General features: G+C 38.6%; 3 protein-coding genes across 5 annotated transcripts; all 3 read left to right on the top strand.

Annotated features, from left to right (window-relative positions):
- The first annotated feature begins 31 nt into the window (after positions 1-31).
- LOC122985828 (ADP-ribosylation factor 4-like) lies at positions 32-5,474 on the top strand. The gene is made up of 6 exons (XM_044356778.1): positions 32-227; positions 1,093-1,173; positions 1,302-1,411; positions 2,236-2,307; positions 3,746-3,871; positions 3,985-5,474. Exons 1-6 carry the CDS (start codon positions 161-163, stop codon positions 4,069-4,071), a joined length of 543 nt encoding a protein of 180 aa, XP_044212713.1. The 5' UTR covers positions 32-160; the 3' UTR covers positions 4,072-5,474.
- A 94-nt stretch (positions 5,475-5,568) lies between these two features.
- Positions 5,569-12,152, top strand: zgc:77752 (uncharacterized protein LOC393862 homolog). 3 transcript variants are annotated; one of them, XM_044356775.1, is made up of 13 exons: positions 5,569-7,159; positions 7,569-7,760; positions 7,869-7,949; positions 8,439-8,557; positions 8,859-8,996; positions 9,096-9,367; positions 9,472-9,765; positions 9,860-10,108; positions 10,187-10,303; positions 10,405-10,506; positions 10,653-10,733; positions 10,833-10,943; positions 11,032-12,152. In XM_044356775.1, exons 2-13 carry the CDS (start codon positions 7,570-7,572, stop codon positions 11,152-11,154), a joined length of 1,878 nt encoding a protein of 625 aa, XP_044212710.1. In that variant the 5' UTR covers positions 5,569-7,159; position 7,569; the 3' UTR covers positions 11,155-12,152. The 3 variants fall into 3 exon arrangements, with proteins under 3 accessions (XP_044212710.1, XP_044212708.1, XP_044212709.1); XM_044356773.1 differs by having other exon boundaries at positions 9,860-10,303; XM_044356774.1 differs by lacking the exon at positions 5,569-7,159 and having other exon boundaries at positions 7,177-7,760; positions 9,860-10,303.
- Positions 12,153-12,298: 146 nt separating this feature from the next.
- odf3b (outer dense fiber of sperm tails 3B) lies at positions 12,299-15,602 on the top strand. Its single transcript, XM_044356777.1, has 7 exons — positions 12,299-12,401; positions 14,069-14,183; positions 14,282-14,485; positions 14,668-14,769; positions 14,858-14,979; positions 15,076-15,216; positions 15,313-15,602. The coding sequence occupies exons 2-7, from the start codon at positions 14,072-14,074 to the stop codon at positions 15,403-15,405; spliced, it is 774 nt and encodes a 257-aa protein (XP_044212712.1). The 5' UTR covers positions 12,299-12,401; positions 14,069-14,071; the 3' UTR covers positions 15,406-15,602.
- The last annotated feature ends 468 nt before the right edge of the window (positions 15,603-16,070 follow it).

Raw genomic sequence — 16,070 nt, 5'->3', positions numbered from 1 at the left:
GTTTTTGTTAATAAAGTTTATTCAAACTGATGACGTCGTGGATTCCACGTTGGCCCGGACGTGGCAGTCGGCAGGAGACCTGAGTGGAAATCAGTAAAATTATCACACTTTGCTTCTGCCTCAGTGGTACTTCTACAAATTTAAACGTCCTCGACCAATTATGGGGCTTACCATCTCGTCAATCTTCGGCCGGCTGTTTGGCAAAAAACAAATGAGGATTTTGATGGGTGAGTGAAAGCGGTGTTTGGTGAACGTTTTAGTTTAGTGAGCATCACCCTTTTTTCAATGTTAGCTAAATGAGTAACGGTACGTTAGTTAGCTAGTTTTAGTAGGAGACTTAATTAAAATGAAACTTTAAAAGTAAAACATTGGAACAGACGCGTAGCTAAAACACAACTAAGAGCTATTTAAGTTAATTAAGTGTCGTTTGAAAAAAAAAAAAGAGAAAACTAGTATTTTCACCAAGTGTTAGCTAATAGATATCTGGAATCAAGAACAGCGACAACTTTTCCCCCGAAAACAACTACAATTAATACGTTTTACATTTAGTAGCTTGTGTCTAAATGAAATATGGCTGTGCCGTTGACCATGTAAAGACTTTTTAGCTAACTAACTTTAACTTTGTTGGCAAAAATACCAGTTAACTGCTCCATGTCAATGTACTCTATTCACATAAACATTTTTCTTTAATTTGTTTTTGGGTAACTTGTTCTGGCTGTTTGTAAATTACCTTGGTTAACTTTTTATTGGGCAGTTCGCTTCTTATGACGTTGCACATGTGTCATTATGTTGCGTTCATTTTAAGGCTTGTTTCCGGACTGCCAAGTATTAACCTAATGTGTCCTCGACTCATTTTAGCTTTATAATTGTATATATTTCCCTACACATATTAACAGCTGAAAAACGGCTTAGCACAGATGAGTATTCTTGTGCTGTCACATGTAACTCTGTTATTGCGTGTCCTCTGCTGTCTGATGACGATAGAAAAACGCCTGTTATGTAATTTACAGCATGCTGTTATCCATAGCTCTTAACTTGCATCCTGCCCTTTTAAATCAATGTTGACTTAAACCAGGCTTTATTTCTTTGTAGTTGGACTGGATGCTGCCGGAAAAACTACCATCTTGTACAAATTGAAGCTTGGTGAAATTGTAACCACCATCCCAACCATCGGTAAGAGATAAAGATCTTCTTGTTTGTAGTTATCTTTAAATTAATTTGTGGTCTTTTTGATTGTCAGTTGTGTGCTTTGTGTAATAAGCCTTGTGTTAAAGTATATCCCTCTTTTTTGTTCTGTACAGGTTTCAATGTGGAGACAGTAGAATTTAAAAATATCAGTTTCACTGTATGGGATGTGGGTGGCCAGGACAAGATCAGACCCCTCTGGAGACATTACTTCCAGAATACACAGGTATGGGTGTGACTGTCCCATGATATGACTTAGGCAAAGCTAAGCCCCTTTTGTAGTATCATAATTGCAGTAGTCAGTAGTGGAGCAGTAGTATGCTGCTCCTAAATAGCTCTATTACTGTTGTGCAATAAAAAGTTGCAACACATTTCAATGACATGAGTTCTGGTTCATCCAAATACTTTTATGCTCTGATAAAGAATGTCAGTAGTGTAGCAGGTCTGATAAAAATGAACCTGTAGTGCTAAGTTGCCGTTTCTACTCAATTGTATTGGCTACAAGAGCAGCAAAGCGGGCACTTACCGTCTTTTTATTACATGTATTTCATTTATGACTTTTCACTCAAGGACTTTGTAGCACATGTTTGTCAACAAAGGATTTCCTTCTTCCTTTTCTGGCTGCAGTGCTGCTGTTGGTTAAAGTAGATGGATGTTACGCTCACATTTAAAACTATATACTTTATCTTAGGTCATGTAGCCTGATTCCTTTTGTATAGATATTGCATTCGATCAAAGTTTATATTTATTATCAACCCATAGTTTAATCGAATGAATGAAAGAATATCATTTTTGCACCTCTTCCTTATAATTATTGGCTATGGAAATTGGATAATGTTGCATCCAAATTTCATAATTATTGCTCTTCTCAGGACCCATTTATGAATTTTTGGATCTTAGATTATATCCAATAATTGGCAATTTCTCAACATCTTTGTAATTTATACATTGATAACATTTCAGTCCCTGTACATTCATTCACTTATTATCATTTAATTAAGGGAGGGTGAAATCTAACCACTCCAACACTGTTTTTTTTTTCCCCTCTAGGGCCTCATCTTTGTGGTGGACAGTAATGACAGAGAAAGAGTGGCTGAGTCTGCAGAAGAGCTCTCAAAGATGGTATGTATTTAATACGATCAGCTCCGAAGTGACTGTAATGCATTAATGGTGTGCATTATACAATGATGAATTGGAGAGAATGTTATAATTTGACACACGTTTCTAAAAACCAAATAACTGTTTCACACTGTGCTGTGGATGCAAATAGACAGAGGACTGCTGTGTAGCTTTGTTTTACAGAAGGAAAATAAACATGAATATGGCATGAATTTAAATGTTATGTCAAGATATATAAATACTGAGAATGCTCAACAGTGTGTTCCAGCATCCCAAACCCACACCCCTCTTTATCTGTACCCACACACAATAAACACAGCCCTCTGAGTTAAGTTCTTTAGAACAAGTAATATTGTTCTGCCTCTTGGCTCCTCAAATGTGGAATGCCTTTCCTACGCTGGTTACAACAGCAGAGTCTCATTATGTCATCAGATTTGGCCTGAAACCGAATCTTTGCAAGAAGTACTACACTTCAAGTTCCTTCTGTACTGTCTGTGTCTGTGTGTGTGTCTGTGTGTGTTTGTGTGTGATAACCCTACTGTGGATGACAGTCTCTCACACCACAGGGATTTGTATACAGTTAAACTGAAGCCTGTATTTATTTGTTCATGACCTAAGGTAACATAAATTTGTCAATATACTGAGAAGGAGTTAATAATTGTTTGAACAGGATCTCTTTGTTTGTGCGTTGCACCGGTAACCCATGAATTCTTAAAGCATTGAGTAATCATATCGACTTCTTCTGAGCACACAGATGATACAAATCCCCACAGTTTTCACGTCAGACTTGCCTTGTGCTTTTTCACAGCTGTCTTGAACCTCAACTCTCAATTACATTAGGTGTGGTCAACATCTTAGGGAGTCTCCAAGATAGCCTTAGGTAGAGCAAAGAAAAATAAATGCCTCTTGTCCAGACTCAATTTTTGTGACAGAGTTTTTTAACAAATGAGTGTTTAATATCATTACTTTTAACGTAACATTATGATTTTATGTTTTATTATATATTATTCATGTATTTATTTTTCTGTCATTTTTGGGCATCTTTGACTTTATTTCCAGGAAGAAATGAGAAACTTAAACAGTCTTAGCTCCCCAAGCTACCAGGATGCCAAGAACTGCTTTTTCCTTTTCTTTTCTTTTTTTTGTTTTACTTTATTGCTTAGGAAAATGAAGTGCAGCCAGTGTGACTTCTTTTGGCTGTTGCTTATTTGCTTTATTTGCATATATGCAGCACATATTGTAACTCCATTTGAGTTAATTCATATTGGGAAATATATTTGATTTTTAGAAACATCCTTAAAGATTAGCAAGTCATATTGTCTCACTGTTTATCTATGTAATGAAAACAACAACAAAAAAATCTAAGTCTGTTTTAATGTCTGTTGGTCCTAACATGAAATCTTGGGGCTGATGTCCTAATCTCTGTTTTCTGTCACTCTAGTTGCTGGAGGACGAGTTGAAAGACGCTGTTTTGCTGGTGTTTGCTAACAAACAGGACCTGCCCAATGCCTTATCAGTCAGCGAACTCACAGACAAACTCGGCCTACACGCCCTCCGCAACAAAACTGTAAGTAATCTGAATAAGCCTGCAGTGACATTCAAATCGAAAGATTCAGTAAACATGCTCAGGGCTGTATTCATTTTCTGCTAACTTCCACCATATGATCTCTGACCCCGCAGTGGCACATTGAGTCAACCTGTGCCACCCAGGGCACTGGGCTGTATGAAGGACTCGACTGGCTATCCAAAGAGCTGTCCAAGAACTAATAATGGATCGACTGGACAGATGAGAGAGAGAGAGACTGAACACCACAGGACAGGAGAGAAGGCACAGACATTCAATCCAGAAACGTTTTCCAGCACCAGTGTTCATAAAAAGGACAAGGCTGGTGGACAATGTAATCATCTTCGGGAAATTTGAATATCTCATATTTTTTCTTTTATTATCAATACTATACTGTATTATCTGGCATAGTCTCTAATTTCCTCTTTTTGTTACCTAACTCTTACATGGCAACAAGTTGTAATTACACATTCAGTTGCATGATGAGCAAATAGATGAGCAAATGGTCTATTAGGGAAAGTTCATGGAAATGAAATGAATAGAATAATGGGAGTTCATTTTCCACACCTTGGCTCCTGTGTCGGCAGCATTTGAACTAATCAACCACTCGTATAATTGTTGGCCTTATATTTGAGCCTGGGTTGGGGGATATGATAATATAACCCTAGAGATTTGGTGAAGGGCAACTTGTAGGCTGCCACAAGCTGTTCATCTCCATAACCCCTCATGGATATTTGACTCCCTCGCAGACATGACCCTTTGTTCTTCACTGCTATGTCCTCAATCTCATGCCAGCTCATTTCTGTAAAGGCCTGTAGGCTGAGATGGATGAGGTCTGCAGTGAATTCACAGATAGATTTTGTTAATAGTGCGCAACCACGTGGCCTCCTACTAAATGGATCCAAAAAGGAACATTGTGCCTTCTGGTTCCTCTTTACACAAATCTGAGTAATCCTTCCTTACTGTATCTCATTCCTAGGCCATGCGCCCTCTTCAGATGCTTTAGTGACTTTTTTTCTTTTGAAAGACAAAATAATGCAATAAGAATATGCTGCAGTGTTTGCTGTGGTGCAGCAGAACCATGGTATAGTGTGACTCTTCCTTGCAACTTGACTTTCTTCATTATCAACCGGGAGATTATCCTGTTTGAACATTTGTGAAGTTCTCCTAACTCCCTTTCCTTTGTTTTTCAATAACCACCTTAAAAATAATTTGATTTAAAAAAAAAAAAAAAAAAAAGCTCAGTTCTTCTATCTATTCTAACAGAAAGTCTTTTTTAACCTACAAGAAGGAAGGAAGCAGCTTTTCAGTGCTGACACTGGGCCAGTGCGACACAGTGAAGTTGCATGTTTTTTGTTGTTGTTTTTTGTCCTTTTTTTGGCAGTGCTTATTGCAGAGTTTGCTGTACTGTTTGATGGCAAATATTGTATTATATACTTAATTATTCTACCCCTCTTGAAACACAAAAACATACCTGCCCATCAACTTATTTTACATTCCTGCATATGCTTACAGATTCTGGAGCTGCCACTCTTGAAAAAATGTATGTGCTAAAAATATTTTGCAAAAAAAAAATCTCTGAATAAAGCCTATGTTAAAAAATAAATGTTTTGGACTCCGTTCATGTTTCAGGACAGGCAGTTGGCATCTCACCTGGCCTTTTATTAGCCCTTCAGTCCTTAAAAATATTAAACATATTTTCTGCCCACTGTTTTCACAGAAGCTCAAATCAGATCATGCTTTATTCATTTTCAGATTTTGTTGCATAATAACTAAAAAACTTAACTGGCATCTCCTATCAGGAACTGAGCCTTATAAGAGGAAGTGGACTGTTTTGTTACCAGCACAGTCTTTACATGCAGATCTTTTCCCCCTCCTGTTTTTGGTAAGTGGCAGTGGTTTGAGGTGTTACTTAATTTAAGCCACCGCACTTCCTGCCACATTTTACATCTTGTTGACATATTTGTCTTTACTAACCGGATGACATATGATGATGTGCACAGCAAAACGCACTGCTTCTGTTGTCATGTTGGAAATAGCAGCAGGCAGGCAAGCCTATTTTGAATAATTAAAAGTAAATAAGCTGTAATGTGGCTTGGTGATTTGAAAGTAATACCTGTAAAATGCCCTTCAGTGCTACCTTTGAGCAAGGCACTGAGGCCATGTGACTTGCACTGTGGTTGACCTTTGTTCTGACTGCTAATGATATCAGTTTAGAGAATATGCCAGCATATTAATCTATATGGTTGTAATTTTACTACATGTTTTAAATGAGTCCCCTTTTATAACAGTTGCATGAGGAACAGTATATACAGTAGATATCAAGAATGTTTTTTAGTATTACTTATTGATGTTTGCCATGTGTACTAATGTGAAAATTCAAAGGAAATGGCAAGTTAGAGGACACTTTACATTTGATAAAAACAACAATAAAAAAAAAAGTCAGTGTCACAGGCTCACACATGCATGCAGACATTCAGACACTATAGGTTTACACAGTTTATTTGCACAACTTAATATCATACAAAAGGTACTTTAGAATAACAAACGTGGTGCAGGGAGAAGCAAAATGTCCAGAAGGGTTTATTCATGGCCTCTACATGAAAGTTAGATGTAGATAATTAGAGAAGAGTGGAAAACAATCATAAAAGACCAAATTTGCTAAGCTATAAAAAGAAAAAAAGGAAGAAAAGGATTTATAACGCAGTACTTCTATATCTTTCCTGAAAGCCAAACCTGCAGAGTTGAAGCAATCAATAAACATTTCAAACAGCACAAATCAATGGGTCCTTGAAATGTGGCAGTTTTCTGTCATGCATGGTCCTAAAGGTGAAAGATTTATCAAGTTGGTGAAAGGGGTGAGGGAGACACAGTGCTGGTGTGTTTTCATCTGTGACCAGGGTACACGTACAACATAGTTCATTACAATCCCCTTTCAGATCAAACATGAATCCCATTGTTGCTTAATAACAATAGTGAGATAAAGAATGCATCACAATGTAAATAAAATCATGTATGGAGCCTTTGCTGGTGCCTGATAATTAGGACATCCATACTCAGTGCTTGTAAGGTATAAGCATTATATAATTGGCTTGCCATGGTGTGTGAATGTCTGTTCTAATGTATTTATGACAGCTAATCAGGCTTAGTGAAGCTGGGTCAGCGCACAGGTTTATGTGTGTGTATCTGCAGGGTGGGACAGCATTGAGCAGCACGTGTATTCTGCACTCTTTGTTTATGAAAATACATTAAATGGGATTTATGACTTCACTGTCCAAAATAACTAGACAGGTAAGTCTTGAATTTGATTGACTTTTTATTATTATTAAATCGTATGGGTTAGTTTTGCAGCCTTTTATTGGTTATTTGGGTTCATGGGTTTATTGTCTTCTGCAGCCCTATGACTCATGACCAATTTATTTATTTGTTGCTGTTCATATAGAATAAATACAACTGAAGCAGAAACTGACTTAATTTTAATATTGAGACTATTGGACAATATGCTAAATTACTGCAAAAAGTAACAACACACTACAAAAATCTTTGTCAAAGGGCTTCATACAGTAGCATGCAGTGCTTTATTAACTTCAGCATGAAAAGAATGTGACATGAGGCTGCCAGCTGGCCCAGTCCGGGCATAATCCTTCACATCTTGAATGTAATAGCTCAGGCTGATTTTGGGGGTTTGGTCCTGGTGCAGGATGATGCCGACCCTGACCCCACACATAGCAGTACCTCAGCCCTCCTACTCCCAGGCCAGGGAGAACCTGGTGAAGGCTATCCCACCTAAGCTCCTCTGTCTGCTGGCCTGTGGAGGAAAAGACTGTCGCTATGAAGGTCCAGAGTGTTGGAAAGCAAACCAGCAGATTATCCGAGGCCTTTACTCCTCCTGGTGAGATTTTTTTTTGACTGCAGTCTAACAGCTATTGCTGTGTTAATGTGATGTATCAAAAAAACAGTAAGTTGTAAATTACTTATTATAAACTTTTACCTATCCCAGGGTGACAGATGACATAATCGCCATGGCACGACCCTCCACTCATCTTATTGAGAAGTACAACATCATAGACCAGTTTCAAAGGTATCAATGTTCATAACTGCATGATTTATGAGTTCTTGTGGGAATTATGAATCTTCTGACAAGGTATGAAACTACCAGGGACCCTTATTGTACAAGCCCCTGCATACATGTATTGATCGAATATTGGTTTAATGGTATGTTGCCAAGGAATGAGTAAAAAAAAAAAAAAAATTCAATTTCACTAATAACATAGTTGCTGTACAAAAATAAATTTACTCTAAAACATCAGATTCAATTTTCAAATAATTAAAGACAATATAGCAATTTTTTAAAGAGAGAATCAAATCTATAAGAAATTAATCAAAAATGTACTGGAACTTTAATTGAGTAAAATGAGGACAAGACATCTTACATCAGTGCTTTTTAATTACACTTTTCATTAGAATTCCTCCAATTGTGGACATAAATTGATTTTTAAAGAAGTAACGTGTTACTTTTGAGCACTACTGTAGTGTCATCCCTTGTCTTCATGATGTGACTTTTTCCTAGGTTGAACATCAGATCAATCATTAACATGCAAATCCCAGGCGAGCATGCTCACTGTGGACCTCCCCTAGACTCTGAAAGTGGCTTCACATACTCTCCACAGATCTTCATGGACAATGACAGTGAGATACTTACACACTGAATACACAGCATTTCACTGATGTTAAAACTATTAAGTCTACCCTTGTTAAATCTATACCAATCACAGAGAGGGACGTGTATATAAATAGAAACACTTGAGGTTGTGGTGACTGAATATTAGGAGAAACAGTTGTGGTTTTGTGCAACTAATTATAAGTTGGATAATATACTGTGTACTGGCTTTATAGATCACAAAAAACCTATAAACACAGATAATCCATCTGAATCCTCCTACCCACATTCATGTGTGCATATGTGTACACTGTTTGTATATATTTGCAGTTTACTTTTACAACTTTGGGATGCCAGATTTCGGTGTGACCTCCCTCCTTGGCATAATTGATGAGGTGAAGGTTTTGGCCTTTGCTGTGAGGGAAGGAAGAGTGGCGGTGCACTGCCATGCAGGCCTAGGCAGGACAGGTAGGATTAAATCACTGTTATGTCATGTCAACTGTTCATGCGTGCACTGTGTGTCAGCTTGTGCACATCTGATGGTTTAATGCTCCGGCTGCTCAACAGGTGTCCTGATAGCCTGTTACTTAGTCTATACCCTGCGTATCAGTCCGAGTGAGGCTGTCCACTATGTGCGGATTAAACGGCCACGTTCTATCCAAACCCGAGCACAGATCAGCCAGGTGTTTGACTTCGCTCGCCTGCTTGGTACACAGCTAGTCCAGTACCCAGACCTCAGCCTGCGGCATGGAGCCCCTTTCACCCTGCAGCACTACCTAAACCGACAGGCGCTCCTGCTGCACGGCCAGGAGGCACGCACCCTCAGAGAAATACCCAAGGTCAGAACTGGACCACTAAACTACTCATCTGTGACATTAAAATATTTGACTGCACTGTAGAACAGCAGAGACACCTTCTGACCTCCTCTTGACCATCCCACTAGGTGGTGTACCTCCTGTGTATGTGTCTCTCCTGCTTGGCCCTGGGTCTCCCTGCACCTCCAGAGGTATATGCTGAACTGGAGAAGAGGTCAGCACTGAGGACCCTAAGCAGGACTCTGAGGGAGACCCTGGTGTCCAAACAGTACTTGCCCTTGCTGAGGGAGGGTCGTAAGGGCTCGTGGGTAAGCTCAGGGTCAGTGTCCTCTTGGGACGAACCACTGGGATTCCTGGAGAGGAAGAGAGACGTGCTGCTGGACAAACGCAGCTACAGCGACTCTGATCTCAGCAAGATCAAAGTAAATGAGGTCAAATTTCACATTATGCATTCAGAATTACATGAAGTCTTCTGTAGACCAGACTTTTCTCACTCTGTTGCATTCTGTCCTGAAGGATCTGGAGAGTCCATCCTTTACCCAAGCACTTGGAAATGAGCGAAACTGGTGCGTACAGGATCTGATACGACCTGATATGAGACCAGTTAGCCCGGTCCTTGCAGCATTTTCATCAGAGCGGCGCTCCAAAAAAGAATCTCACGCACTCAATATCCCAATATTTGGCATGAGCACAAGCAACAACAGTGCTAAGAAGTCTAAGAGCACAGCTAAAAAGGCACTCCCCAAATACAGCTCCAACCTCGAGGTAAGTATGACTTCTATAGATGATAACGAAAGCTTTGGTGTGAACGCTTTAAAACATTTTGATCTCTGTCATAAACAGCTGTGCAGAAATCCACACAATCCAGGTCCGACCTCAGTGGCTCGTGTCGTTGCTAAGGCGATGGCAGACCAAGGTCCTCCAGGAGAAACTGTTCTACAGAGGTCGGCGCTGCTGCAGGTGATAAACTCTGGTGTGAAAGTGGTTTTTACATCAGAACAGTTTGATTTTTAAATCTAAAGCCACTGAACTAATGCCGTCACTCCTCGTGTTTTCAACAGGAGGAACTGAACAGTAGTGACGGTGGCTGGGCTCTGATGGTCACAGAGTCGGATCCTCAAGTTCTCAGTTGTCTGTTATGGACGTGGCTGGAGAGGCTAAGGGTCAGTGGCAGCAGACAAGAGGCCAAAACAGCAATGATCCCAATTTGTCCCGAGACTGTGATGTAAAATACACCTTGAAGTTTTAAGTTTCTACACTGTGGTAAACATCTCAGACTTGTCTCTCTGTTTCCTCCAACCTCGTCCAGGAGCCTGTTCTGAGTGTAGAGGATATAGAAAGGTTGAGCTGTGGAGCAAACAACAGGAAACCTCTCAGTGTGCTCAAGAAGGTAACAGCTATATAAATCATATTTGTATTCTTCTTAAGAAACATTTGCACTCTGAACCTCCTTGGCAGAGATTTTAAAATAATTTGTACATTATCACAGCCACAGAGACACACCATTTATTGTCTACTGAGCTGTGTGAGCACAGTGACCAGCCTGTGTCCACACAGAGAGGATGCAATACTACAGCGACTGATGCGAGCACTTACACGGGTAAGAAAAATGTAGAAGTGCCTTCTCCTTAAGATAAATATGAGGATGTAATGTTGAGTTGAATGATTGTCTCTCTTTGACCCAACAGCGACCCCAAGAGGAAATGGGAAGCCTTGCAGCTTTAATGAAGATCCTGAAAGCCAGTTTGACAGAAACCTACCATGACTACAGATATGTCAGGAGGGCCTGCAGCATGAATGCTACACTTTGAAGACCAGAGTCAATATCAGAACAACAACCGCCAGAGCAATTTTTATTGTCAAAATTGGTGGTATTTAATTTTTGGCACCTGATTGTGGTGAAACTCAAGAGGTGTAATAATGTAGGAAAAGCAAAACTATGAATAATAAAATCAATGATGAATTCCATTTAGCTACTTTGGTTTCAGGGTCCTGGTGTTGGCTCACTGTCACACTGTCATAGCTTAATGGGACACTTGAACAGAATGGAGCCATTATTAATGTTATTAACAATGTTATTGTGCTTTTCCTTAATTGACAAGTTAATGTGTCTGCTGTGAAAAAGGCCCATTAGTTTACCTTTTTTGGCCCCAAAGCAAGATTTGGCTTCTGTTACAACCTGAATATTTCTTCTCCTTTAAAATATATCAAAGTACACAATGGATGTGGATTAAAAACAATTTGTCTATATCTTTTGAGATATATCAAATAAATGACTAACTAGAGCTATGTAAAACAAACTATGATTCTTCTCCTCTCGTTCAGCCTGAGCCGAGTCTCTTTGGTTAAATTTTAACTGCCCTTTCTGCCACTACATTGTTATGTTTGTTTGGTTTCGCTCATACGTTCACCAACTAAACCACTCAGAAGGAGCAATTAATGCATGAAAATGCGTATCAACAAAATATAAAGATAAAACGGTCAAAGAGTTCTTGAGAAGTAAAGAATTTGCATTTCTATCATTTTCAAACATTTATTACCCTTTATGAACAGTTGGTACAGAATTAATATTGTCCACAGCGGACTAAGATGTCTGATCCCTGAAAACTCCCTGGAACATGGATGTAACCTTGGATCCACAACTAAATATTATATGAGATTTTTTTTCGTCCTGCTTGTAGTGCTGCAAAAAATATTTTAGGTTGTAACCATTTTTTTCATGTCTAAAATAAGCTACCTTAGTATTAGCAAATTAAATTTAAAAAAAATGAATGTAGGTTTTCATATCTAATAAAAGATTTACACCATCTGCTCTGCATAATGTGTTTTATGTAAACCCATTACCAAATTCCTTCACCTGACCTGCACTGTTCACACTCACATCCATACACAGCACATATTAAAGCATGCCTGTCAGAGAGCTGTCTCTATGGCAACGTTGTCATAGTGAAGTTGACAAGCACTAAACAATCTGTGTTTGGGTTCAGTGCACATGCTGAGTTCTGGGCTAAAAACTGACATAGAGGGACACTCACATCAGGATTAGGATTTTCACAAGGTAAAACCATTTACCCTTTTTTAAAAGACAGTCACTGAATTTATGATGGATGTTAACTGAAATTACTTACAGATTTCATAAGTTTGTATGCACTTGGGAGACATCTTGTGATTTTTTTACAGGCTTTTCTGGGTGAACGAATACATATGTGTAATATTGGTCTCACTCATCCACAAATTTAAAAACTTTATATTACCATATAGTAACTTTCCTAGGATGTATTTCATTAAATGGCCTTAGATAAATAAATGACCACTGCAGTCATTTTACTGTTGTGTTGGTGTGTTACAGCTATCGGTTAACAGGACAGTAAGCTAGCTAGAATGATGTATGATTCACTAGCCTGCTGTTTGTGTAAACTTTATTTAAACTTGTTAAAATGGCAAGTGCTGTCTTTCACAAGTGTCCCAAATGTAGGAAATAATCAACCACAGAAAAAGAGATGAAGAATATTAATACTAATTTGATTTATTATAGTTACCACCACACTTTAGATGTTTTTATGTGTCTCTCTTATGTTTTCTTGTTTTTTTTTTTACCCTGGATGTTTCATTTGGCTTTATATTTTTATGCTGAAAGAGACTAAATAAACTTAAACTTAATAAAAATCCATAAATCTGCTAATATTTTAGAGCATTACATTAGCAATAAAAATGGAAACTTAGTGAGACAATTGAATTTAAAAACAATCACAGTCTAGACAAACTAAACTTTTTTTTTTTTTTTTTTTTTTTTTTTAATATTTAGCTTTTGAGCTCAGCGAGTTTAACAAAGGTATTGCTATGAGTACTGTATTTCTTTTATGCATGTTAAAGAATTTTTCCACCAAAGTTTTTTTCAGTTTTTATAAAACTTATTAGATTTCCACATCCAGCTCAAATGAACACTGGCTGTTTGTATCAAGCATTATTCAAAAACTTCTACTGAGACTGGCTGTTCCTGATGACATCACATTGAGGATCAGATCAGAATGCTTCAGAAAGTTTAAAAAGTGCACATAACACCAAAAAGTTGGGGAAACAGTAAGCAGTAAGTAAGGAGTACTACCTTCATGTTTTAACAACACCTAAATAACATCTGTAACAACAAAATCAAGTCCTTTCCATAGTATCCTATAATATTATTGTAAAGTTGAGTTCCAGGTATTTGTGGCACAGAATTTGAAAGTATATTTACAAGTTTAGAGTGCTCAATCAAGCACCAGCAGGCCCAAGTTCAATCCCTCAGTTTTTGATCAGTGTTGCAATATGAGTCATAAACTTAAATCTGAGTACTGAATATTTCATACAGACACTTTCACTCATCGGGAGCCCCTTGTAGCTGTACTCTAATTAGAGGATTTAGAATACTTTAGCATATATTTAGTTTTACATGGATTTAATATGGTCCTGATATTCATAAGGTAGAGCTTTATATGGATGAAATAAAGTTCTTCAACATTTAAGCTGAGGGAAAACCTAACCTCCTTCACAATATGCAACCACAATTACATTACTGACACCAGTGGGGAATGCTCACTGCTGTACTGTGATTTATTGTCAATAATAGAAGAGGTAATGGTTCTCTATACTAATGTTTTTATATTGGAACAACTTGTTAGTTCATGTTATCTTAAATCCAATTTATCACTTTGCTTTTGGTCAAAATCCATCTCTCTCTCTCTGAAGGTAATGTCAAAAACTGAAGCTTGGGTTGGGACCTGGAGGCCCCACAAACCAAGAGGGCCCATAGCCGCCCTCTATGGCAGCCCAGGACCCAAGTATGCACTGCCTGGACTCACAGGTATATCCAAAATGGCAATTAAACCTTTTTGATCACCACCACCATTATTATTATTATTATTATTATTATTGTTGATATCTTCTGTTTCCTTCATAAAGGTATTACTCAACATGACCCTACTAAATACAAAGCACCAATGTTCAGCTTTGGGACTCGTCATGACCAGGCCAATTCTAACTCCTCGCCTGGACCAAGATACCTCGTCCCCTCCAATATCACCAGAGCAGGCCGAGATGGCACCCCTGCATTTTCACTCCACAGCCGTCCAAAGGATCCCAAAATGTTCCAGGTGCCTGGACCAGGTCAGCAAAACCCCTTATACATGAAAAGTATATGACTGTAGAGATGAAATCCTGCTGATCTCAAACATGCAGATTACCCACTGAAAGCTATTAAAATGCCATTTTTGTCATGATGCAGATTATTGTCATTTGAGTTTACCTGCAGCAGCGTGTTTACACAACTTCTTGCTTTGGTGTTTCAGGCCACTATTGCCCAGAGCGTTCAGGAAAGGCAGTCTTGCGCTCTTCTCCTGCTTATTCTCTATCTGCAAGGAGCAAAGACAGCGTCAACAGCCAAGTGCCGGGTAACATATTCTATTTGGCGTCAACTTTCTTTGAGCTGTGGTTTCATGGCACAAACAATACAAACTCCACCTGTCACTCACACTGCAGGTCCAGCATCCTACTCTCTGCCACCTATGCTGGGACCCAAAACTGTGGTCACCTCTGCAGCACCCACCTACTCTCTCTGTGGCCGCAGCAAAACCGGGAGCTTCCATGAGGACTTGAAGAAGGTAGATATACATAAAAAACAATTTTCTTGAAAAATGACAACTCTAAATATCACGTTGCTCTTACTCCTCTTCTCTATACTTGTGTTTCACCTCCAGACTCCAGGTCCTGCAGCCTACAAAGTTGTGGACCCTTGTATTTACAGGCAAAAACCTCCCCAGTTCAGTATGACGGGCCGCAACTTCACACCCGGTGAAACCACAAAGAAACCAGGACCTGGAGCACACTTCCCTGAGCGGGTGACAAACCATATTCTTAATTTACAGAATGTCTTATCATCACAAAGGCCAAAAACATGTTGCTTTGTTCATTCACCGACATTTTTCTTCTCCTAGGTGACCTTCACAAGAGCAAAAGCTCCAAGCTTCTCCTTTGGATTACGTCACTCGGAATACACTATACCCTTCATTGTCGATATGGCTGAATAATGTCACCCATGATCTCTTACTTTAATTGGGAAATTCCCACAGCAGTATCAAATAAAGCACAAAAAGAAAGCTGCCCAGGATTATTGAGATCATATAGTTTAGGCCTTATTGTATCAGTTCTTGTCACTTTGTAATGGTTATGACCACTATCAGTATTTGAAGTAAATTATACTGAATTAAAAGAGTTTCATCAGTGGCACATGTCTGACATTTGTATTAATATTACATGCTTTCAAAGAAAGTATTTAAACCAGTTTTATTTATTCAAAGTAGCTATTTCTTTTTGGTTTGAAATAATGATAATTATTATGATAGATTCAGTTAATTGACATTTTCATATGGTAATGGTAAATAATTAGTACCTGCTGCAATCACAGTTATAACATGTTATAGCAGCTAAAGCACAGGTGTCACTGAGAACATGAATGATGACTCTGTTCCATTTAGTGTCTCAGTGAGCCAGCAGTGTTCTGGCACTAACCTAAATGCAATGCAACCAGTGTTAATATCAATTCGACACACCTTTGTTTGTCAAGAGAGGTCTGTTAACCTGACAAAAAAAACCCCATCAATGTAAACATGAAACTATTTTATCAAGAGAGTAGATGCTATTAGGTTACTACAGTGCTGTATTACTTATTTGCGCCCTGAACGAATCAAGAGTG

The sequence above is a fragment of the Thunnus albacares genome, chromosome 7 (assembly GCF_914725855.1).
Source record: "Thunnus albacares chromosome 7, fThuAlb1.1, whole genome shotgun sequence".
Taxonomy (NCBI): Eukaryota; Metazoa; Chordata; class Actinopteri; order Scombriformes; family Scombridae; genus Thunnus; species Thunnus albacares.
The sequence above is the reverse complement of the archived record's forward strand: the minus strand, read 5'-3'. Positions and strand labels throughout refer to the sequence as shown.

What these genes read in the sequence shown, in the direction of transcription:
- LOC122985828 (XM_044356778.1), top strand. Translation starts at nt 161, where the DNA reads ATGGGGCTTACCATCTCGTCAATCTTCGGCCGGCTGTTTGGCAAAAAA. An exon ending in AACCACCATCCCAACCATCG is followed by an intron (nt 1,174 to 1,301) that starts GTAAGAGATAAA and finishes TGTTCTGTACAG; the next exon opens with GTTTCAATGTGGAGACAGTA. An exon ending in CAGAAGAGCTCTCAAAGATG is followed by an intron (nt 2,308 to 3,745) that starts GTATGTATTTAA and finishes CTGTCACTCTAG; the next exon opens with TTGCTGGAGGACGAGTTGAA.
- zgc:77752 (XM_044356773.1), top strand. Translation starts at nt 7,570, where the DNA reads ATGATGCCGACCCTGACCCCACACATAGCAGTACCTCAGCCCTCCTAC. An exon ending in CCCTCAGAGAAATACCCAAG is followed by an intron (nt 9,368 to 9,471) that starts GTCAGAACTGGA and finishes CCATCCCACTAG; the next exon opens with GTGGTGTACCTCCTGTGTAT. An exon ending in TGATGCGAGCACTTACACGG is followed by an intron (nt 10,944 to 11,031) that starts GTAAGAAAAATG and finishes TTGACCCAACAG; the next exon opens with CGACCCCAAGAGGAAATGGG.
- odf3b (XM_044356777.1), top strand. Translation starts at nt 14,072, where the DNA reads ATGTCAAAAACTGAAGCTTGGGTTGGGACCTGGAGGCCCCACAAACCA. An exon ending in TCCATGAGGACTTGAAGAAG is followed by an intron (nt 14,980 to 15,075) that starts GTAGATATACAT and finishes TTTCACCTCCAG; the next exon opens with ACTCCAGGTCCTGCAGCCTA. An exon ending in GAGCACACTTCCCTGAGCGG is followed by an intron (nt 15,217 to 15,312) that starts GTGACAAACCAT and finishes TTCTTCTCCTAG; the next exon opens with GTGACCTTCACAAGAGCAAA.